The sequence below is a fragment of the Exophiala dermatitidis genome, assembly GCF_000230625.1.
Source record: "Exophiala dermatitidis NIH/UT8656 unplaced genomic scaffold supercont1.2, whole genome shotgun sequence".
Lineage (NCBI taxonomy): Eukaryota > Fungi > Ascomycota > Eurotiomycetes > Chaetothyriales > Herpotrichiellaceae > Exophiala > Exophiala dermatitidis.
The window spans coordinates 2702862-2725565 of NW_008751647.1; the positions used below are offsets into that span (position 1 = coordinate 2702862).

The window sequence follows — 22704 nt, forward strand, 5'->3', positions numbered from 1 at the left end:
CCGTACTATAAAGTCGTTCTCTTTCCCCTACTAGCGGTCAATGAATCTACAGTAATCAATCCTGACTGGAACGAACGGGGTAAAAAAAGAACACTGAATTACTTACTATCAAAAATTCATGCAAAAGCACAAAATCTATCAGAGTCTATTAGAGCCCGGCCTAAACCGACCGGTGATGTTTCTGTTCTGGTTTTCCTTTAACTCAGGCCCGGCGCACGTCCTCACAACCCCTTTCAACTAAGGGACGGAAACAGCCTTACCTTATCATTACCTATTATTGCCTTTCCCCAATGCCCCAATACCCAGGACTGTAGACCTGAGAGCGAGGAGGTACTGTAGGTAGGTACACATCCCCATCTCGCATTCAGGAGGTATCCATCAATCACTCACTCCATACCCATTTCCTCCAGACCCTCAAACTCAGTCTCGCTCTCGTCATCCATTTCGGCAGTCACACCACGTCGTCGGCTACCAGCTTGACTCATCTGCATCTGCATCTGCATGACATCGCGCATATAATCCGGGAGAGAGCGATACTCGACGACACGGACGCCGCGTCGGCCGTGACCAAAGGACAAATCCTCATCAGAAAGAGTTCCCTCGGTAGCAGTGACAGAACCTTCTTCGGTATGACTGTCGTTGTCAAGTCCTGCTGCCCAAGTCACATTCTTGCGTTTGACCGCGGTCGTGTGATTGCGAGACTTGGGAGTACGAGTGACATTATCATCATCAGCCTCGTCATTGTCACTGTTGTCATCCCAATCATTTCGCAGTCGATCCGCGACATTAAAGCGACCCTGCACAAGAGACGTGTACGCCGGGTCGGATCGGCGGGCCTGGTTGAACGGACTCGAATTTAGGATCCTGGCCTGGGGGGCGCCGCGCGCGGCTCCTCGACCGCCTCGACCGCCTCGACCAGGACCACGACCCCGGCCTTGACCGCCTCGACCACCACGGCCGTCTTGACCAGCGCGACCCAGGCCTAGAGGACCGTGAGGAGCAGCTCTTGTTCCTGCTGTACCTGAGACATCGATGCTATTGTCCGGCGGAGCGGTCGATGCAACAGCCGCTGGTGCGGCCTTCTGTCTCTTGGATTGGCGCGGGCTCGTGGAACCTGTAGGCGTCGCAGCTCGCTTCCTCTTGGTGACCCTCGTGGGTGCCGGTGGTGCCGGAGCTGGGGTGACGGCTCTTGCCGGGGTTTGAGCACGAGATCTCGACACAGCAGTGGGGGTGGCAGCAGTAGGGGGAGCACCACCATCTTGGGGCGTTCGGTTGATCGCCGTCCATCTCGACACAGCAATGGGACTGGTGGTGGTCGTGGTGGCAGGTGCCTGTGCTGGGGTTTGAGCCCGCGATCTCGACACAGCAGTGGGAGTGGCGCCAGTGGCGGCACCGGCACCGGCACCATCCTGGGGGGTTCGGTTGTTTATCGTGAGTATGAGGTTCGAGGGCCCCTTTTTCTCCATGATCACCGTGGCACTGGAAGCGCCCTTCTTCAGTTCGACCGTCGTAGAACCACCGTTGGTGGTAGGCAACTTGGGTTCCAGCACAAAGGGAGGAAAGTTGACCAGTTGCTTTTTCACCGTGGCCGAGATGGTAACGAGCGTCTCATACCAGTTTGCTGTCTCGGCCTTGTCGACCTTGAATTTTGTGCCAGTCACTGCTGGCGTAGACTGCCTGGGTGGGGTGTTGCGCTTTTCCGGGTCCTTCTCGGCCCCTTGGTCGGCATCATCAGCATTGACAATCCTCTCGTAGAGGAAAACATAAGGCGTGAAGTCTCGGTCCTGCGACTTCAAGACGTCGTCCAAATCAAATTCTGTGTCGACCGTATCATCGTCGACCTCTGTGAATGAGCCCATGCCCGTTTGGGGGTTCTTGTAGGCTAGCACGTGGTTGATATAGTGGCCGGCTTCCCTGTCTCCTCTATGGCTGATGATCGCGATGAGCCGATACTTGGCCGAAGATCGATCAACTGGATCCTGGCCAAGGTTATGGTGTTCGAGGTAGGGCGTCAGATCCAGCACCTCGCCGAATTGAACTTTGGTGTTGTCCTTCTCGTAGTCCTCCCCAACCAATTGAAACCGTGTCATAGTTAGGATCAGCACTTCGGGAAGCTTGCAGAATCGTTTGCGATTGATGGTCTGGTTACGGGCCAAGCCATCGATCTCGGCCTCATTCTGCTTCTGAGCTTTTAATTGCTCGTCGGCGTCGTCTCCGGCGGCAGCCAGTCGGGCTGCGTGTGTTTGGTCGATGATGTATGGTCGGCAGCGCCCACATAGCCAGCCTTCCTGTTGGCCCCGCATGTCATTTCCGATCAGATCTTCCAAAGGCACAGGTGGGCCAACTTGTTCTGGTGCTTTACCCTTTGCTCTCCTTCTGCCTCTGCCCCTGCCCCTGCCCCTGCCCCTGCCCTTACCATTGGCAGGAGGGACAATACCAGCAGACAAGTCGCCGAACGACAGAGGCCACGATTCCATCTCGTACAAGGTCTGGATGCGCGTCATGGTCGGCTGGCCAGGCAGCGTACCACACATGTTGCATCGGATACGCATAGTCTGTGAGAGCCCGGTCACTAGACCCACGTCTAGCCCTCCTACCTCCATATACTTTGCCATAGCATCGATGTCAATTGGGTCCGGGCTTTGGCTATTGGGTAGGGCTCTGTTAGCTCAGTGCTCGCGTAGCCAACAAGATTCCGCCCTCCGTGGTTGCAACTTACCTCCGTCTCCGCTCTTGCATGAGCTCTCCGAAATATTCCAGGCGCTGCCTCTCAGCAATCTCCATAAAGTAGTTCAAGAACTCGGTAGCGTCTTGCTGCTCGTTCGGGTCCCAGAAATCTCTGCCGGGTAGCGCAGTGATCTCCTTACCAACGTAAGCGAAGAATGCCTTTCGCGCCAACTCTAGCACGTCGTCATCCGACTGTGACCAGTAAACCTCGCCGAGCGCATGCAACTCGCACAACGCATCAGTGTAGCTTGCTTGGAGGGGATCTGGTTCGGACGTTTCCCGGCTTGCAAGAGCGGCTGCAACGTTAGTCTTTATTGTTACTTCCGCGTTCATCAAGATCGGTATGTATTTGGCTTCAATCCAGGCCATGAGTCTGCGGCTTGAGAGCAGCATGACAATCATGGCATTGAAGTAGCATTCAAATTTATCGTTCTGGAACCCCCGCACGGACGTGTTTCGAGGTATCTTTGTTCGACATGCAGTAATGGTGTCAACGGGAACAGGCCGGGGCAGGTGAAAGTCGGGTCCAGTAGATGTTGCCGGACTAACCTGCCCGGAAGCAGTTGCGGGCGCATTTGGAGGGGCTTGTTGGGTTGTTCCGGTCGGCGTCGTTGGAGGAGGTGCAGAGTTACCAGACGATGTGGCATGAGCATTTGTAGTCTTTGCTCTCTTCCGGGCAGGAGCCCTGGGGGAGTTTCCACCATTATTTGGAGTGGCAGACCTAGTTGTCACCATCTTGGCGAATGTTGCTGGTAGACGATAAAGAAGAAAATAGACAGAGTGGTGATCGAAAAGAACAAGACAAGTAGTGAAAGACGACAGGGTGTGCACGCATAAATGAGGACACGAGAAACTCGGCAAAACAAGGTGGTCGATGCAGGATAAAAGGAAAGTCCATTATAGCAGAGGTCTTGTCCGCTTGCGTTGAAGCGTGGATGGTTTCATCAGAGGCAACAATGGACAACGCAAAACCTGTGAGTTCGCCGGAAACGGTCAATTTGATGCGAGTACTGGGCATTATGTCTCTTTGATGCCGAGCAGTGGTCAATATCTCGAAGAGAGTGCACAGTCTGGTTGCGGACACTGTGATTATGATGTTCGGAACATGTTAGCAGCCTTGCCTTAGTATAAGAATGATCTTTTTCGACCTTGCGGTCGGTGGGATAAGGCTGAGGCATAAGGTCACGCCTCACATTCCGCAAGCAACAAACGGTGTAGTGTGGAATGTGGCACGTTTCCGATCTGCCATTAATCCGCGACACCACTTTAGCATCTTCTCCTGCAAGGCAATGGAAGAGGCATGAGTAGACTCACTTGTACTCTCACCCTCCCTCTCTGGTTGTCCGCCTTACCACTAACACACGTAGTGTTGACAATACAAGGTACCGGAAGTCCGGATTCAAACAAGGCAAGAATAACCTCCACCCGCTAGGAAGCCATGAAACCGGGGAAAGTGAACAAAGCGAGTCCAGGACAAGTGACCTCGCCGTAGTACTAGGTCAGGACGCGAATTCAGACCCTGCGGTGTTATCTGCACCCGGTGAAAAGTCTAGAACGTGTCCGCAGTCGGTGGTGCTCACGCTCAACCGTTCGCGGACAGACAGTAGATGTCTGAGACTGCATGCAGTGGACTGCATGCCTGCTGGCAGCTGAACTTGTCTGCCCGGACCGGAGCTGGAGAATATTTTCTTCGAGAGGTTTTGAGTCGGAAGCCTACCTAAGGAGACACGGACATGAAGAGCTTGAGCACAAGATGATGATAGTACTAATAAAACATTCCAAGTTCAACAAGAAGTTGTGGTAGGCACCACAGGGCAGCGGCCCACCTGCCCAATTTGTGGGGACTCGGCCGTTTTCGGTCTAATCCTCACTGTTAGCTGAAGGGTTGTTTATCAATCCTAGTTGCGAGCAGGCCCCCCCCCCGGAAATGGACACTGCCTACATTCTAACGGGTGTGGTACTACTGAATTATTGCCACGGTCTGCACCATTCTGGCTCTTAATGGCTCTTGGAATCAGGCATAAGGTAGTCCCAGGTAGACAGATAACATTCCACTGCATCCGAGTGCTTTTTCGTACCAAAAGACGAGTGGGCCAAGGCCACACTGGATGTACGAGCAGAGGCCCCACGACCCAGCCTATCCCCTGCATTCAGAGTCCATGGCCGCCGCCGCCTCCTCTTGGACTTCGTCAAACATCAACATCACCATCATCAAGAGCATCTTGCCGCGGTAAACCAGTCCAGACACTGCAGTCCAGTCCTGTCCTGTCCAGTAGAGTCCATCCCTATAATCCATGTAGCTGCCATGTCCCTCGACTGCTCAACCAGCCAGCCAGCAGCCAGCCATTGTCCCTTGGGGCCAGGGTGCCCTGTACAACAGTCGAGTTTGGATTCAGTGGCTTCATCTTGTCTCCTCACTCAGTTCTCAAAATGCACTACTCGCCCACCCCTGCGCAGTAGTCCCTATCGTCCCCACACTTCCCGCACGCAGCCTTCCGCCCACAGAACCTCCACCGCCACCATCACCATCGAGGTTCAATTTACTCAAAACATCAGTCGGAATGGTCGGGATGTACTTCCGCGCCCGTTCACGATTGACACCACCAATGCCCGCTCCATACGTAATAAGCATATCCGTCGAAGTTGGCAACGAGAACGGAAGCATGAGAGACTGGTCGAGGTTCAGCGCATTCCGACGCACAGGTGGGTCGTTGTCGAATGGTTCTTCCCTCGCTGTCGCTGCCGGAGAGGAGACGACGCCTCCTTGGTCCTGATGAGGACTTGTAGGACTCTGTTGTTTTTTCTTTTCCGTTTCCGCTGCTGCTGTTCCGTTATGATTATCCTGTGCTGGCGCGGGCGTCTGCGTCGGCGTGGCTGTGCCCGTGCCAGGGCCACTATCGACCATGGGAGTCAAAGGCCTCCTGTTAATAAGCGACTGCTCGCCCTTCTGAAGTTGGACCAGAAACTTCATATGGGCCTTGGGCAGACTCTTTTCGCCCACCTCGGCCCTATAATTCTTAACCGCATGGATCAGTTGCGTCGGACTCAACCGTTGTAATTGCACCAATGTCGCCACTAGCGACTCATGATCTTCGCCCAGCGAGCTGAAACATTGTAACCATTGAAGCAATTGAATAATAGGCGCCAGATGTCGCCGTGCCGCGTCAACCGTGTTTTCGCCCGTCGCCACAGTCGACCCGTTCTCATAATGTTCCGGTTGCCGGTTGTTGGCCCGGGCCCAGTCTTCGATGGCGGACACGTTCATGCGGATTTGCATGGCTTTGGTCCTTGACAAATACTTTTTCGTGTTCATGACCCGGTTGAACAGCTCCGCTCCGATCCAGTAGAGTAGCTGCGACAGAATCTGCGCCGTAATCACCGAATGTACATCATACAAATCCAGCACGAACAACGTGGAAGAGAGGAGGGACGTAATATTGCGCGGCGACGTCTGCGCTCGCCGCTTGGGCGAAGGTGGTCGGAATCGTTTCTCGGGTGGATCTTCTTTCGTTTTGGGCTTCGACTTGAACATTTTCCATTCTCCCTGGAAAGCCACGTCCTCTAGTCCCGGAATCGTTTCATGATCCAAGATGGCCACGTCCAGAACTTTATTCATCCGTCGTTCGGCATCTCGAATAATGAGAATATATATCTCGTTGATCAATTCCGCCAATTCCAGCTGGTATTTGGCCGTCGGTTCCACGAGGCCCGCGTCCTTTTTGAGATAATGGAGCAACAATGTCGCATTGGAGATCCAAAAGGCCAACATGGTCATGTCCCACTGATGGCGCTCGATAACATCGTTGATCAAGTCCATTGCTTTGGTCAGAACTTCATCAAGCAGAGACGCCGTCATATGATAGTGTGCATATCGTGCCATCAGGAAAATAAGATTGGCCGGCACCGGCTTTTGGGACGGTGAGCGTTGCGGCGTCATATTGGTGATGATCAGGTCGAAAATGGCATCCAGCTTATCCACCTGAAACACAAACATTTGATCGCCTACACAGCGGTCCCAGATGAATTCTTCTTCAGCCTCGAAATCAATCGGTGACTAATAGGGACGTCAGCGTCGCATATACCGGGATGGGGGGATTTGTCGGGGAGGATACCCGGGGCGGTGTGTAGGGCTTCTATCATAAACTCACCTCAGGCTGTTCATCGAACCCCAACGTCGACAAATCGACTTCCAGATTCGCCGCGCTCTCCTGCATAAGCATACGTCGTTTCATTTCATTCTCCGCCATTTCCTCTTCAAACCGTTCCTGCGAGAATCCCTCATGATAAAAGTCGTCTCCTCCTAGAATCGAAGTGCCGAAATGGTACCCATTTTCATGGAGATAATGCGACAGATCAGATCCCGGCTGGAGGAAATCCAGCGCCGTGCCCCCCGAAGACGACTTGATGTCCGGGTTGGCTCCATGGTCGAGAAGGAGTTTGGCGATCTGTTTGTGCCGGTTGGTCATGGCCCACATTAATGCGCTCCACTGGTTTCGGTCTTGCTTGTCCACTACCGCACCGGCGTCCAAGAGTGCTGCCACGACTTCATAATGGCCCTAATACAGAGAAAAAAAGGTCAGCCAGGCCGTCAAGAAAAACAACAGACCCCAGGCCGTCGTCGGATAGACAAAGACAATAGACCCAAGAAATGTTTCCGAGGTTCCAAGGTTCCAAACTTACAAAACAACTCGCATATATCAACGGCACCGTCCCCTCCTCATCCGGCAGATTGACATCGACAAACTCTTTCGCTCTACCCCCCACGAGCTTCTGTATGCGGCTCACTTCGCCATTACTCGCCGCCATATTAAGACTCTTTTGGAGTATTTCCTTCTTCTGCTCGACAGATAAACTATCGTCGGTGGCGATCACGTCCTCATCTTGGCCTGGACTTCCATCTTCTCGGTGGTGCGCCTGCGCCGCTACCATTTCCATCAGGCGCGAATCGCTATCTTGGATTCGGGCGTAGGTTTCCGCGTCGTCGTACGCCGGGGTGTCGAGATGCAAGTCGAATGTGATCGGTTTCGCCGGTGTAGGCGCCGTAATATACTGGGATGCACCTGTAAAGAGGGAAGGAAGCACGTCACGTTAGAGGATACTTCTCGGTCGTTTCCACAAGACAAGAGGACACACGTCACAGCGCTTCGCTCGCTGTTCGCTGTTCTTACCTTGCCAGCCATCGTATATCTCAGTTTCCTCACTAAACACAGGCACCGTACGGCGGTCATCGAGCGAAGTCGGTAGGTCATTGGGGAGCTTGCGGGAGGACGAGACTGATTCCGCTGGCGAAGCGGGATCCGGGATACTAGTATCCATGTTGTCGTTTCAAGTTGCACCCACACTGGCAGTCAATGGGATAGCATCTCATGTCGGAGGATTGGGATTGTTGGGCAGTCCTCGTGCTGGCATTTTTCCCAATCTCTACCCTCCAGTCCTTTGACTTGTAGCGGGCGAGATTAACTGGTGGGCCAAGTGTTCAGGGTCGAAGACAGGCTGGCTGCCGTCACGTCGCGGGTTGCAAGTTGGCGTTGGGTGACAGCGGTGCCAGTTGTAGGTCGTATGTCCGAGGATCATGCGCGGTCTACGGTGCAGCAATTAGCGCACTACCCCTACTATGTTAGTATACCCTCCCATGTGCTGTACCGTACACAGGAGTTCAGCCTTGTCCTGCATTGAGAAGTGCCCCCTGAGATCACACCCTAAGCGCCCTACAAAGCGATGCACAATATACTCGATTCTTCGATGATCAAAAACATTACACTGTATAACCCGATCGATGCCGGCTCCCCAAGTATTATGTCCCCCATCCCGTCTGCCAGCGGCCATCTCAGAGGGTCCTCCTATACAACGCGGTTGAGGATGTCCACTGAGATGGCCCATAAGTGGAACCCTTGCAACTGATAACGCCGTCGCTTAACGCTTGGTAGTGAGAATGCCAGAAATGCACACGGAGGACTGGTGACATCCAAGCTCAATAACAGACAAGTTTGCCCAATGAATACAGAAAGAATAACCCCTTCATGCCAATCACGGTCCTTGTTCCGACGTTGGACTCGCACCGCGTATTTTTTCATCTAACAATCGGTCCCGGTTCCAACATTTGGCTGGCGTTGCGAATCTGTTCATCTGATAGTGCGGCAAGCCAAAGGCAGCGCTCAATGATCCCGGATATGGGCTCGAAAGTATACCTCGAACTAGCGTCGATTAGTCGCAGTAGTCCCTTTACAATGACAGCCGTGGTTCGGTAGCGCTCAAAGTTGACAAGCGGCTCGGTATTATGTCCGACCTGGATGTGTGACGGCTTCTGGGCATTATAAGTAAGATCATGGATGTAGAGGCCTGGTGGGCAGTCAGCAAGCTTTGCACGGACAAAAAAGCATGATCAAACCAACCTATAAATGGAATGCAGCCGTCACTGAGATCGGCAGATTCCATTTCCAAACGGAGATCATGAAAGTTGCGGACCGGCTGTACAAGAGCTTCCATATGTTTGAGCAGAGACTTGTCCGGGTCTGCAACCATGTCCCAGGTTTGAGTCAGTCGCGTGCAGTCAGTTGATGTAAGCGCTATTGTAAGCTGAAGCATAGTCGCGTAATTATGTAACCGTCGGGCGTGTGCTGCTACATGAATAAACTTGGTGATGACGCGGGCTCGCTCATGGATATCCTGAGTGAGCACAATCTCGGAAAGAGCCCATTTGACCACCAGGTTGAAGCGGGTGATGACTAGGTCGATACCGGTGATATCACCACGTGCCAGACACTCTACCCAATCCAGGACGTCGGCAGCCTTGTTGTTCCAACGCATTTCCACCAGGTCCGACCACTCAACCTCGCAGAGCGCCGACTTCTCCACGAGAGTCATCTGCTGGGCAAGGACTTGTGAATCGCATGCGAGCACAAAAGGAACGTGTGCCGGACCCGCCGGCAGGCGTGCTAGAGGTTGCAAAGGTGGAGATTCCTGAATCGGTGGTTGTTGGAACGAGGGAGGTGGTATTTGAGACGTTTCTGCAGGATTAAAGGGTGGCACCGGGTCCGATGATCGTTTATTGTTCTCCTCCGGTATGTTGAGGTTGACGACCGAGGCATAGGTCAACGGATGAGCCGGGATTTCTAGTCCGGAGATGGCGGTCCCTGGAGCCGCAAGCATGGGCGAGATAGACCGGTTTCCGGGCTCCGCATGATTGATGATGTCAACCGAGATCTCCGAGGACAAGTCCGAGAGATTCTCGTCTTCATCCAGAAGGAATGACTGCTCACTCTCATTTGCAGTCGACGGTCTAACTAGACTGTGGTGATGCTTGATCACACTGGCAGGTGGGCCTTTCGGCAGGTGGAAGAGCTGTGGAGGATCTTGAGCATAGTAGCCTGGTGCCGTTGCGGGAGGCTGAGGAGCAGCGGCCAGAATCAAGGACGGACCAGCACTCTGAGGCCCTGTTGGGCGTCGTAGAAGGGGCAGAGAATTATAGGACTCTTCTGAGCCCGCCACAGATTCTGTGGGAAGTCCGTATATTGACGATCTCCGTGGTGACTGCTGTTCTGTTTCCACCACCCTGGTAGTCTCGATGGGCAAGTCATCGCTTGACGAATCAGATCCCACTTCGTTGACCGTAGCTTGAATCTCGTCATTGGTCGGCCGCGAGATAGGTTCAGGGAGGTTGTCTGGTAAGGCCGACAAGGGGTAATCCCGTTGATGGCTCGTACCCAGATCAGGCAGGGACCGCCTCCTTCCCGTTGTATCGATTGGATGTTGGTCGAGGGGTGGGGACTTCTTTTCGTAGCGCCCTTCAAGTTTGAGGAGAGTGGCTTCAAGTCCACCGTCGTCATCATCTGGTATGGCAGAGAAGCCTGCGATGGCAGCCTCGAATGAGGGACGCAAATGCTGAGACGAATGGGTGTTGATCATAGAGACAGCTCTGTTCGGAGGCCCCGCGTCCGGAGGAATCCCTTGGCCGACCTTGTCCGTCTTCATAATGAGCAAGGACTCGTGGGAGGAGTGAGAGACAATGCTCGAAGTGTCGACTGAGGCATGATGCATGGCATGATCCAATTCTTGGACATTCTCCACAAGACGCAGATCCCCTCCAGGCCTTCGCCTTAACCTATGAGACGGCATGTGAGATGGCGTCTTTGGTTCTGAAGGGCCGTCAGAATCCGTGCCCTCATGCTTTGGATTACTCTGTGGCCTAGACAGGACGATAGGTACATGATCTGCAGACGCGCGGGCTGGCTGTCCCGGAATGTCAAGTAGCTCAGCGTCATCCCGGACCGTCTTAGAGCTAGCGGTCGTAGGGGTGACTGGCCTGTCCACAGTTCGTGCTGATCCATGTCTGTCTTCCAAAGCTGCTTCAACCTCGGGCGCAGCAACAGCGGCCGACTCCAACGGGTTCTCGTGTTCTGGCACAGACAAAGTGTCCAATCTATCACCCAGGGCGTTTGAGCTTCTTTGAGTCACGACCGCATCGAGACTACCGCCGCGGAGTGTAGCAGCCTGGTGATAGCTGGTTTGCGGCGCATGATCCGGGGCTGTTTCCAGTGCCTGGCCAGACGTACCGTCCTCTGCTGATGGGATGCCGCCAGCTAATGACGAGGGATCAACACCTTCAACACCAGTGTCGTCCACGATGAGGATAGAACCACTTTCGGCCGTGGCCTGACTCACTTGCCGCGGCGTTCTTGACTCCTCTTCACCAAGGGCGGTTGGCTGAAATGGTGCATCGCTGGCATAGAGTGGCCCATAGGTGATGCGCCGTTTGGTCGGGAATTTCGATTCATAATTCTGACAAACAGCAGCGCACAAAAGATCAATGCGTATCTCAGCCTTCCTGGCCATTGCAGTTCCAGTCTTGTTGTGCAACTCATCGTGCGATTTGGAGATGTTGATGGGTAAGTGTGCCCTGTGGCCACGCACACTCGTGCCTTGTTCGGACTGTGAAACGGTCAAGAAAGTCATGTTGACCGGTCCGTTTTTACTGCCCAGGACTTTCCGCAAGGAGCCAAAAATGTTTCTCCCAATTGGGTGAGTGCCTAAATGTGTACCGTGTTCCCTTTTCGGAGTCTCTCGCATACCAATTCCCAGCTCATGCCTATCAAGGGATTGCGTTGAACCTGGCGACACAATCTGGACAAAGGGCGCACTTGGACTGTACAAAAGTCCCCGAATGATGGCTCCATCTTCAGTGCCAGCCAAAGAGGAATCAAGATCAGTCTTTTGAGGAGTAGGCTCCCTGTTGCTATCGATGGAGCTCGCACCTCGTTTATGACCAGGAAGCTTCGGAGAAGAGGCTGGATGCGTCGTGACATGGAGATTCGCGGGGGCGTTCCTACGCCTTTGCTGAACCGACACCAGGTGCGGGCCTTTGCAATGAACCTCGCCGTCGCCGGTAATCTTCAGGAGCTGTTTTGGTACGAAACAGGAAGTGGCCTGGACGCTCCCGTCACTCACCATTGAATTGGGGTCTCGACGAGAGGCCCCAGACTCCTGACGGCTATGTTGTGGCTTGCCGAGTAGGTCTGCCTCAAACCAGCTACGGTGAGGCCCGCGGAGGACTTCCGATTGGCGTGTTTCAGGTTGGGCATGAAGGAGACGTGTGCTGACACGAGGCGTTGGCGTGTCATCCAGATCAACTGTGTCGCCCGGCTGGATATCTTCCTCTTGTTCTCCATCCAACTGAAACTGTGCTGGATCCCAACAGAGCGAGCATCGGCCAATCCAACAACGCTTCAGATCCCGCAGCAACTTGAGGTCACTAAACCCATGTTGCGGGCTCGCCTTTACGTCGGCGTACAGCCTGTTAATCTCTTCACAAAATCGCTCCCGCAGACGACGATCGGGGTAGAAGTCGTCCATGAAATAATTCAAAATCCAATGTCGCAGGGCCGCAAAAGTCCGAACCCGAATGATCCTCCCATCCTCTTCCATGCGACCAATGGCCCATCTCAGCCGAGCAAGCAGGAGGTCGAGCACCTCGTACGTGGACATGTAAGAACGGAAGGTCAGGAAGAAGTCAGAGACAAGTTCATAGTCCATAAACGAATCAGAAGAAATTTGGGCGATGATTCGAGCAGGGGTGGCCGCGGTGATTTCGCGCACATTCTGACAATACCGGACAACAGAGGGATCATCATATACGGCGTTCAAGTCATCGAACAGCTTGGGCTCAGCGGGGTTGGTCACCGTGGAGACTGCCCTCGAAGTCGACTTGTGAACCGTCTCCTGGTGCGCAGGGGGAATATGCGCAGAATCTTGCGCTTGCGCAACCTCCGTTGAGGCAAACATCCTCAGGCCGGACATTGGCACCCCTCCGAAATAACTGTCTCCATGAAAAATCCCAGGTGTGGGAGTCACATCGGAGGGCGTGGCGGAGCCCCGCGTATAGGAGGAGCTGCGCAGCACGGGCGTGCCATGGGAGCTAAAACGAAATGTGCCGATACGGTAATGCGGGATAGGCACCTCCAGCGTTGGCAAGGCTTTCTTGTTCTCTTCACCAGTGTTTGCGTCCGTGGGCTCTCGACTACCGTCAGGGCGATTGATCACAATCTTCAAAGTCCTCGACTTCATTGCGGACGCGGACTGGCGGCGTTCCTCCACGGTCGAACAAGATTGAGAGCGACCATGTTGAGCACCGGGCGCCAATCTCGTGGAGAATCTTCTCGAGCGAATTATAGGAGAAGACGAATGCGGCTGGGAAAAAACTTCAGAAGGGTTGCTCGTGTCTTCGCTTTCGGTTAGAACTGCGAGGTTCCCGTCCCCCAGAAAAGCTGGCGCAGTGGACGGGACAGTCAAGACAATGGGCGAGGTAATCTGGGTCTGGTGCGGTACCGACACTTGGTGGGTTGAAGGCCTAGGACAATATCAGCAGATGGACAAGAGGCCTCTTTTTCAAAGCAATGCCTACGTCAGATAGAGGATGCCTCCGGTACCAACGTTCCCGATGGTGAAAGTGCGACCTTCTTTATTGTCGGGGATCGTCTCCAGAGGCTTTGTTTTCTTTCCCGACTTGATGGATCTCTGTCTCAACACCTCGGTGCTGTTCTTCGCGCGGCGCAGCGAATTCGATCTCTTCTTGTGCGCCGTGACGGGCGCAGAGTTGTTCCTAAAATGTCTGCGGGACCGGGCGGTGTCTGGAGTCTGAGTGCTCTTTTGCGGACTGGAGCCATGTTGCGAGGTCGCGGGAAGGGTTGTTGCGCCGGTAATGTGGCTGGCGAGCACAGGATCGAGGGAAATCAGAGAAACATGGCTGCTGACGGTGGAATCCGAGACCATTGCGGCCATGGATCAAGTTGGTGGGCGACTGGAGGGCTCTTCGAGCATGGTCATGTAGAGGCTGGCGTCGGAAGGAGAGTGGTCATATCGCAGTACTGTATCAAAGACATCAATGGCCCAGGGACAGTGACGCGCTGTGTGTGCTACGGAGTTCGCGTGGCCTCGACTGCAATTGTATACAGACGGACCGCCTTGTGCCAGGCCAGATGTTTTGCGACGCGACAGGCGCAAGCAAGCTAGATCGCACTTCGGATATTCCAAGTTGTCGCAGTCCGATAGGGTTCCGAGACGGCTGATCGCGAGGGAGAGGCCGTGCCGTCGCGGCGGACGATAAGAGAGAACGATTTCTCCGCTGCAGCGAGGCGGGATCACGAAGATGGAGGGATCGTGGTGTCGTAGTGGTTTACCACTGGGGGCAAGGACTCGATGTCAACTTGAAGGCTGCTGCGTGGGGAGGGTCGAGGGAGTGACTGGGTGAGGCAGCGACGAGAGAAGGCGGGATGCTGGTGTGTAACTTGAACTCTGGCCGTGTAGAGGTACGGTAGTTCCAGTTGCGGCCGTGTGGAGGAGGTGCGACGGGCAAGAAAAGAGTGCGCGGACCCCGGGAGTGGAAGTGGAAGAGGAAGTGCCAGTGGCAGTGGCCGAGAGATGCAGCCTGCAGTGCAGTGCAGTGGGTGCCCTGCCAGTGCGTGCAGTGCCGCGCTGTCGGTGGTGGGTGCGTTGCCTTCAACTTGCGTCTGCACGGCGGGAGCCGCAGATGCTGCACTGCAAATGCCAGCCTGAGTGGTAGTGGCCGATCGGCTCAACTCAGGCACACCAACTACCAGACCTTGCTAGCACCGCTACCACGCTCTAATTGTGACAGCCACCCAAGGCAACTGGCTGCAGTGAGCTGCAACTTGAGGCTATATTACTACTACAGTAGTAGTAGCTACCGCTTCCATTATTACCACTGCCCTGCACAGCACCTCAACCTGAACATCTCCATCATACACCACCATTTCATCAAAGTTAGGCGTTGTCGAGAGCACGCGATCCTACCCCGGGACGAATCCCATCACCAAATCAGACAGAGCGAGCAGGATGAGGAGGCTGGAGCATGGCGCGTCGTCTACCTTAGTCCGAGTCCCCAGACGAGCCTGGGTCAAGGCTCTAGGCGTCCGAGTCCTGTTTTCAGGCGCTACACCATCTCTCACTATTTCTCTTCCCCCCGAACGCGATCCGCTACTACCAGTAGTAGAACAATGTTATAGGTCTGCCGGTGATGGGGCGCGGATCCCATGGGTTGGATCCCCTGTGCCGGGACTGACTTACGAGGATGTGTATACTACTAGTACTAGGGTACACTGTGACTGACCTTACGGCACCGAGTCGAACAGTACTGTACAGAGGTTGATGAGAGTTTCGAATGCCTGTCCTTTCACCATTTATATAGCACTGCCGACAATCCCATACAGTAGTAATAGTAGTACTGTAAGTCAGGAAACAACCCATGTTGCCGAGTACGAGTAAAGAGTATCAGCGAAATTACTCGGAGCGAACCCGGCACGCAACCTGCAGGGAATTGTACTGTATATGTCAGTGGCAGTGGCTTGGTTTGGTTACTCCTACGTCGGTACTTCTGATTTCCAGCCCTGCCAGTGCAGTGGTCAACCAGGTTACTATTCCCATTACACAATAATGTACTGAGTACTGTACCTCTCTTGGCCAGTTTGCGATGTCTCACACTGCCATGTCTCCAGCGGGGGCTTCTGTGTGCATCAACAACACCAGATCCAACAATGATCTGCATCCAGCCACTGGTTTCTGTCCAGGCCTTCAGGCTCTAAACTATCGCCTGTCATCCGAACTTTACGCGGGACTCGGAGTCCACACTTCGAGTTCGGCTCTTGAACTTGAAGCGTCAAAGCACTGCACTGGCACTTGCATGTTGTTGATGGTCATAGGTAGCAGCAGCAACTTCGGGTATAGCGACCTGAGTAACGAGACAATTCTTGATGATCCCCAGCCTTCGACAACGTGTAAAAGGAACAACAACGCATCTGTTCTATTCTATGATTGACTCAAAACCTTTCACGATCGTCATCTCGAATCCCGCATGACAGCAATTGACAATTCTCTGGTGCTTGTCCCACCGTACGGTTGACTTGAAAAGAGGCATGCACGATTGCTTAACCTATCGAGCCTTGCTTACGCTGCAATCTCTATCCTCCTGGAGAGTCCCCGCCGCGGCTTCACTTCGTATGGTCCTTGCAGTGTGCAGTGTTTATCGAAGCCCTACTCGTAAGGCTCGTCAGATTCGTAAAGCACTTCAGGAACTTCAGGAACTTCAGAGGCTTCAGGAACCTCAGACGCTTGTGCAGTCTTCATGCTTTTGTCCACGGTAGTGGAAGACACTCCATCTGATCAAACGGTTAGTCTGCTATCACTGGTCGTTCAGTGGTATCGTTAGAACGGGAAGTCATACCTGAACCATCAAAAGTCTTGATACGTCGCAGCGTGGTTGTTGTCATTTGGAGGACTTGAAGTTTTTTGAGTAGATCCTCACGTTCGGCAACTGAGTCGGCCGACTCCCCAGCAATCCTGGTGAGAGTGGTCGCATCAAGGTTACAAACGGTCTGAGTATTGAAAAGAGAAGGCAGCTCTTTGAGGAGACATTCTTCAACAGCATAGATGCTGAAGGCGTCAACGACGACCTTCATTGCAACCTTTTCTGGTTAGTGGCATAGTGGGACAAACACTTGAGTGAGGCTCACCTTGTAATAAGCTTCCATGGCATGCATCGCCTCGATACACGTGAATTGATCCATATCCGCTTCTGATTCCTCTTGCAACGCCTTCAGGAGATTGTGAATGTTAAATGCGTAGTCCACCATACCCATCGAATCCACCTCAAAGAACGAGTGGAGCTTCTCCGAGAGCCTGGCCTGAGAAACTTGCTGCCGCTTCTTCTGAAGGTTTTCAGTAAAGTAGTGGTTGTAGGTGATGGGATGACCTCTCGTGTACGGCTTCAACACCTCCTCGACCTTTGCTTGCAACTGGGCAATAACAGGCTCCATATTCGGACGAACAATATACCGCGTGATTCCATCGCCGGTCACGGCATCGCAGATGTGTTGGACAATCAGAGTCACGGATGTCCTCGCGGCGGCAACGAGCTTGCTCTCGGTTTCTTCAAGAATCTGCTTCCATGGTTTGGATTGATCGAAGAACAGATCGCTGACGATCGCCGGATTGAACAAGCCCGGCAGCTCGGAGCCGCGATTGCGACGCATACGCGTCTTGACCCTAGACAGGTACTCGGCCTTCGATATGATCTGCGGCCCGGGCCCCTCCGCGTCAGGTTCCTCAGGCTTCTCCTCGACTATCTCTTGAGAGTGCCCACAAACGCGCATCCTCTCCGTGAAATCGAGAAGCTCGTTCTGGGAGACAGCACGTAGTCGTTTGTCGTAACCTACCTTACTGTCCGAGCTACCAAAGAAGGGATCGTTGTAAGCTCCTGAGATAGAATCTCTCATTAAGCGTACAAATTTGGAGCTTGCTGTCAGGAGATAGGAGCGTTGCTCATCCACGCTGTTGCGCGGTGAACCAAGCGACTGTAGTCGGTCCTTGCAGGCCTGTAGTTCGTGGTCAACGTCTCGAACAAGATTCGGAAGCTCCACCTGAATTTGTCCAAGCAAGACACCGCTGAGCCGTGGTCGGAGACTCCCGATTCCGAGCTGAGACTTGGGAATTGCCGCCGCCCAGACCCTACCCTTGAAAAAGGCCTTTTCGGCAGCATCTCTCTCCTCTCTCGAGGCGTCTCTGGTATCAAAGTCCCGGTTCTTAAGCACATGCCAGCCAAGCTTGAAAACAATGTTTTCGTTTTTTGCCAATTTGACAAAGGCAGCCTCGCTGTCGGATCCTTTGTGCAAGAGATCAGGCTTGGTAATGATCCCCAGTGTTCGCTGGCCCTGGGGGTCGATCTCCCGTGCCATTCGGGTGATTATCTGCATCGCCAGATCACTCTTTGCCGAGACGACTGCCAGTATAATGCTCCGGCTCTTTTCCATGTACGACTTGACCATTGACTGCACCAGGGCTGCATCATCATCCGACTGCGACTTGTCCCCTGCCCAAAAGATTCCTGGCAAGTCTACCAGCGTCAAGTTGGGCTGGGTTGGTCCACAAAGTTCCACCCGGAGAATGTCTTTGGAGAAGACAGTGTTCAGATGGTCCAAGCCCATGGCTGTCTCAGCCGCTTTCACGATACCTGCAAAGTCATCGAGGGAGCTAGATGGTGACGTGAATCGGGAGAGTTGTTCTGCTTCTTTTTCGGTACGGCCGCCGTCTGGAATAATGGTGACTGTAACACTGGGGGCAGGGGCACGCCGAAGGATGAGCTCGGTCGCGAACCGAGTGCAGAGGTTGTCTTTGGTAGGGAATTGCAATCCAGAGATGGCTTCCAGGACACTTGACTTTCCGGATGATTGGTCTCCACAGACGATCAACTGTGGGAGGTCGATATATTGACTGATGCCTTGTGACCGTAGAGTATCAATGATGTTAAGAACTTCTTCATGTTCAGGGGTTTGGAGGCCAATCTCCGGCAGCTTCATGTCACCGACTTCGCCCATGTTGGTAAGAATGGGAGTAATCGAAAGGATAGCAGATTTGGGGAGATGAACAGAGCACACAGTCGGGGGAGATTCAACTTATACAGCCAGAGAAGCCAGAGCTCATTGTCATCCTGTTGAGAACAGAGCTCCAGGGGAAATCGTATCATCTGCACATTAGCAAATCACCTACCAGGAAGGCGATCAAACACAGTCTTAGCCGGTGGGCTGCATAGCAACCCGGCCACGAGCCGTGACCTTGTTGTATCATGACCAAGCTTTCGCAGATGCTTTGAATTCCTTGCGTGGTGGAGAGGGAAGAACTGTGATATTCAAGCCGTGACTTGCGTGGAAACAAAGAAATTGATACTGACTAGTCCTGCAGGCACCCAGAATTGTCGTATGGCCTGGCGGGAACAAGTGTCAGCATGATTGCAATGCGGCTTCCATCTCACGCTTTGGCGACGACATGATGTATCACACCAGCTTGCAGTACCAGTGCAGTAATAACAAAGACAAGTGGACGGAAAGACTCGGAGTGAGAGAAGAAGTCTTAAGGTGGACCACTAATTGAGAGTCTGATGGCAAGAGCAAGTGGCCGTCGCCTGTTGAGTGTCATCCAAGTAAGCTGGAACCAACCACTTCCCTGGTGGATGCTGGACTTCATGTAGTAAGGCTTCAGATGATGCACACATTTTTGAAGCAGTCAATATTGAAATAGGTACCTAGGTACACTCAGTTAAGTGACTGAATAGTACCACCACTAGTAGTGCGGCCCAGTGGCGGCACCACAAGAATCGTATTATGTAAGCAAAGGTCCGGCCAAAGAGCGCTTTTAGCAGACCACCGCCATACCGGCTCAAAGATAGTAAATGTACATACATACGCTCGACATTTCTTGTCTGCTAGCGTTCTATTACTATTGCAATTAAATACGCAAATATCTATCATTACACATTTCTATCATCATTCCGGTTCATCAGCAGAAGATGTTCCACCACTTCTTCCACCGCGGCCAGGTGGCCTGGATTCTACGCTCTTCCTCCAGAATCTCCTTGAGATTCAGCTCCCGCCTGCCACTGTGGACATCGATCTGTCTGGCTCTCCGGACCTGTGTCCTCCTAATGATCTTGTAGGCGAGATACATGACGATCACGATCGGGGCGGCAAGATAGACCTCAAAGAAGGATTTGACGCGGTCGCGGGCCGACATGTCCGCGTATCCGATGGGGGCGAAACCCGTCCAAAATTGCGCGGCCAGAATCAAAAGATTCATGATCAGACCCAGCCACGAGCCGTAGACGGTAGCTTGGGATTTGAACGCCAATTCGTCGAGAGTGTGGCCGGCGAGACGCCATGCTCGTCGGAAGCGGATGTGGCAGAGACAGATGGAAGCCCTGCAACGAAACAGCGTTAGTAAAGTAGGTAACTTTCAAACTAGCAGTGACAGCAGCAAGACCGAAAACCAGGAACAGAACAAAAGTCAAGGGGAACTTTTCTCCTTCTCTAGAGATGTGTACTTACCATGTAAAAATGGATGAAAGACCACTGATAGCAATCATCCAATTAAAGGCTTCGGTGGTAGTGTCCGGACCAGCCGCGACAATGTAGCACAGAAACCCGATCAAAGAGGAGACGATGATGGCCACGAGCGGCCGACCTGCACGGTCGACATAACCCAGAATCCGGGGAGCTTGGCCCATGTCTGCCAGCGCGGCGAGCGTACGGCTGGAACCGTAGACCGATGAATTTCCCACGGACAGGACGGCGATCAGAATGACGACGTTCATGATGGAGGGAACTGCATCGATTCCGGCATTGCGCACGGCAATGACAAATGGAGAGGCATTGGCGTCCGAGGAGCTGCTGCCGTTGAGCAGGTCTGGTTCGTTGTACGGGACCAGCACGCCGACAATCGTGAGCGAAACTAGGTAGAACTATAATGCTTTCGCGTCAGTGCCAATTCTTCTGTCTCTGATGGAGCAAAATACATACGAGAGCGATTCGCCAGAAGACCTGCTTCACGGCGGTAGGCAAGGACGTTCTTGGGTTTTCCGTCTCCGCTGCCGCCAGGCCGACCAACTCAGTGCCTGAAAAGGAGAATGCGGCAGTCACGAAAACAGAGCAAAGACCTTTGAAGCCGGCATTCTGCAAACATTCGTTAGTATCTTGTGCCCTCACAGTTTGGAGGGTTGAGACTGGGAACATACAAATGCGCCTGGATCGTACCAGTAATGAGCGCCAATATAGCCCCGTTGATCACCCGGCACACCTCCAGTGTTGATAATAATGCCGAGGATGATGAAGCCAATGACGGCGACGACTTTGATGATGGAGAACAGGAATTCGGCCTCGCCATATCCCTTGACTCCAAAGAAATTGATGACGATAATGACAAACAAAAATATCGTCACCCAGGCGGCACTATTCGTATCTCGAGTCCCAGGCCAGAATTCTAGGGTAAGAGACGCTGCCACAATTTCAAGCGGTAGTGTCACAAGCCATTGAAGGGCGTAGCTGGAGAAGAGGAAATGGTCAGTTTGAACTCTTTCTACACCCGATCGGTGAGATTTTCGAGCACTTACTTCCAACCCATTGCGAATCCCCAAGCCGGATCCAGAAACCTGCTCGCATAGACCGAAAATGCACCAGGAACAGGAAATGCGACGGCAAGTTCACCCAGAGCTTGCACAGTGCAGAAAAGCATGACGCCAATAAGTCCATACGCAATAATCAAAGATGCTGGGCCACCCGTTGCAAGAGCAGATCCAGAACCCACGAATAAACCAGTCCCGATGGAACCGCCAATCGCAATCATCTGCAAATGTCGAGACTTCAGCTTCATAGCAAGTGCCGGTTGCGCCGGAGGCTGGTCCTCGAGTCGTTTGCCATCTGCATCGATGGCTTCTCTGGTCACGCGAGCATGGGGATTTCGTCTGAAGCTGTCGACAAAGCGGCCGAAAGCTGTGTCATTGGAAGTGGAGAGCTCGACTTTGCCTTGCGAAACGTCGACAGGAGGGCTCGGGCTCGGGCTCTCTGAGCCTGCCTCAACATCCTTTTCCAACATCGAGATCGAGGCAGCAAGCTGTGTATGTCGAAACGGTATATTGAATCTCGTTGGAACTGGTGGTTTGTTTGAAAGGGCACACACGACCAGAAGCAACAATGGGGAGCTGGCTTAATATTAAAAATCGACGAACGAGCGGGACCAGGCGAATTGATCGGCCAAAACCGATAACCAGCAGCACAGAGGACGAATAGAAATCAAAATAACAATCAGGGAGAGTGGATCATGAACGGTCAGGGTAGGGGTCCAGAAGGAAAAAGTTGCGCACAATCAAGCAGTAGGTAGTATGGGGAAACAGTGCGTGAAATCACGTCCAACGTAATAACTGAGGTAAAAAGAGCAGGTGTGGTGATGATACTCTGCAAGGCTACCTCACCAGAAAATTCCACCTTTGACAGCTCAATTAGCCAAAGTCAGTTCTCGAGTGCTAGTAGATCCGTCTGAATTGGTTTCTTTGCGGAGAGCGGCAACGCCGGCCGTGCCATAACCGACGTGGCGACTCAGGCTGAGGCCAATCATCCCAGCGAAAATGGATCCATTGCTGGCTCCCTCCTGGGGAAAATTTTTGTAATAGCGATTTCTCACCTCTCATCTTGGATAGTAAGGTTGCACCAGGCGTGTTGATCCCAGGCAATGCTATGCCGTTGATAATCATCCAATGTATATAAAAGTAGATGTACACAACTTGAATACTGCAGTACTAGTGAAATGATCCAGCTACAATGCCACCGTAAAGGATTAAAGCCAGCGTTGGAATACAGTGCGCTGTGCTGGTGTGATCGCTCTGCGTCATAGCCTCGGGTACCATTTGCCGTAGCGCGCGCGCGTGTCCTGGGCTGGCCTGATGGCAAAGGAACATTCGCTAAAAGCTTCTAGCCCAGGCTGAGATTGTCTGTTGGCCTGGCTCCAATATGGCTGAACCCTGCCGAAGGGCATGACTGTCAATTCCATGGTTCCGTAAGGCCGGTTCCATTCCATCGTACCCAGGACAACTTATTAATGGCAGAAACCGAAAGCGAAGTGACTTTGGAAGATGGCCGTGTTGGGACC

The 22704-nt window shown here is 53.1% G+C and overlaps 5 protein-coding genes across 6 annotated transcripts; all 5 read right to left on the reverse strand.

Annotated features, from left to right (window-relative positions):
• Positions 1-75: 75 nt before the first annotated feature.
• HMPREF1120_02440 lies at positions 76-4469 on the reverse strand. Of its 2 annotated transcripts, XM_009156483.1 has the most exons (4): positions 4042-4469; positions 3921-3969; positions 2720-3810; positions 76-2646 (listed from the first exon to the last, which is right to left on the reverse strand). In XM_009156483.1, exons 3-4 carry the CDS (start codon positions 3460-3462, stop codon positions 387-389), a joined length of 3003 nt encoding a protein of 1000 aa, XP_009154731.1. In that variant the 5' UTR covers positions 3463-3810; positions 3921-3969; positions 4042-4469; the 3' UTR covers positions 76-386. The 2 variants fall into 2 exon arrangements, with proteins under 2 accessions (XP_009154731.1, XP_009154730.1); XM_009156482.1 differs by having other exon boundaries at positions 2720-3969.
• A 207-nt stretch (positions 4470-4676) lies between these two features.
• Positions 4677-8275, reverse strand: HMPREF1120_02441 (allantoicase). Its single transcript, XM_009156484.1, has 4 exons — positions 7896-8275; positions 7408-7787; positions 6876-7283; positions 4677-6781 (listed from the first exon to the last, which is right to left on the reverse strand). The coding sequence occupies exons 1-4, from the start codon at positions 8041-8043 to the stop codon at positions 5153-5155; spliced, it is 2565 nt and encodes an 854-aa protein (XP_009154732.1). The 5' UTR covers positions 8044-8275; the 3' UTR covers positions 4677-5152.
• Positions 8276-8376: 101 nt separating this feature from the next.
• On the reverse strand, positions 8377-14700 carry HMPREF1120_02442 (gdp/GTP exchange factor). The gene is made up of 3 exons (XM_009156485.1): positions 13625-14700; positions 9120-13570; positions 8377-9066 (listed from the first exon to the last, which is right to left on the reverse strand). Exons 1-3 carry the CDS (start codon positions 13999-14001, stop codon positions 8798-8800), a joined length of 5097 nt encoding a protein of 1698 aa, XP_009154733.1. The 5' UTR covers positions 14002-14700; the 3' UTR covers positions 8377-8797.
• A 1569-nt stretch (positions 14701-16269) lies between these two features.
• On the reverse strand, positions 16270-18608 carry HMPREF1120_02443 (dynamin GTPase; the record flags this gene model as incomplete). Its single annotated transcript, XM_009156486.1, has 3 exons — positions 16270-16394; positions 16460-16700; positions 16749-18608. The coding sequence occupies 3 exons, from the start codon at positions 18606-18608 to the stop codon at positions 16270-16272; spliced, it is 2226 nt and encodes a 741-aa protein (XP_009154734.1).
• A 958-nt stretch (positions 18609-19566) lies between these two features.
• HMPREF1120_02444 (AAT family amino acid transporter) lies at positions 19567-21654 on the reverse strand (the record flags this gene model as incomplete). Its single annotated transcript, XM_009156487.1, has 5 exons — positions 19567-19984; positions 20112-20524; positions 20583-20735; positions 20798-21104; positions 21173-21654. 5 exons carry the CDS (start codon positions 21652-21654, stop codon positions 19567-19569), a joined length of 1773 nt encoding a protein of 590 aa, XP_009154735.1.
• Positions 21655-22704: the final 1050 nt, after the last annotated feature.

Excerpts from the sequence above, each read along its gene's own strand:
- HMPREF1120_02441 (XM_009156484.1), bottom strand. The coding sequence starts at position 8,043 with ATGGATACTAGTATCCCGGATCCCGCTTCGCCAGCGGAATCAGTCTCG. Across the intron at positions 7,284-7,407 it reads TGATATATGCGAGTTGTTTT|GGCCATTATGAAGTCGTGGC; the intron begins GTAAGTTTGGAA and ends TCTCTGTATTAG. Across the intron at positions 6,782-6,875 it reads GGTTCGATGAACAGCCTGAG|TCACCGATTGATTTCGAGGC; the intron begins GTGAGTTTATGA and ends CGTCCCTATTAG.
- HMPREF1120_02440 (XM_009156483.1), bottom strand. The coding sequence starts at position 3,462 with ATGGTGACAACTAGGTCTGCCACTCCAAATAATGGTGGAAACTCCCCC. Across the intron at positions 2,647-2,719 it reads ATGCAAGAGCGGAGACGGAG|CCAAAGCCCGGACCCAATTG; the intron begins GTAAGTTGCAAC and ends CCTACCCAATAG.
- HMPREF1120_02442 (XM_009156485.1), bottom strand. The coding sequence starts at position 14,001 with ATGGCCGCAATGGTCTCGGATTCCACCGTCAGCAGCCATGTTTCTCTG. Across the intron at positions 13,571-13,624 it reads GGAGGCATCCTCTATCTGAC|GCCTTCAACCCACCAAGTGT; the intron begins GTAGGCATTGCT and ends ATATTGTCCTAG. Across the intron at positions 9,067-9,119 it reads CGGCTGCATTCCATTTATAG|GCCTCTACATCCATGATCTT; the intron begins GTTGGTTTGATC and ends ACTGCCCACCAG.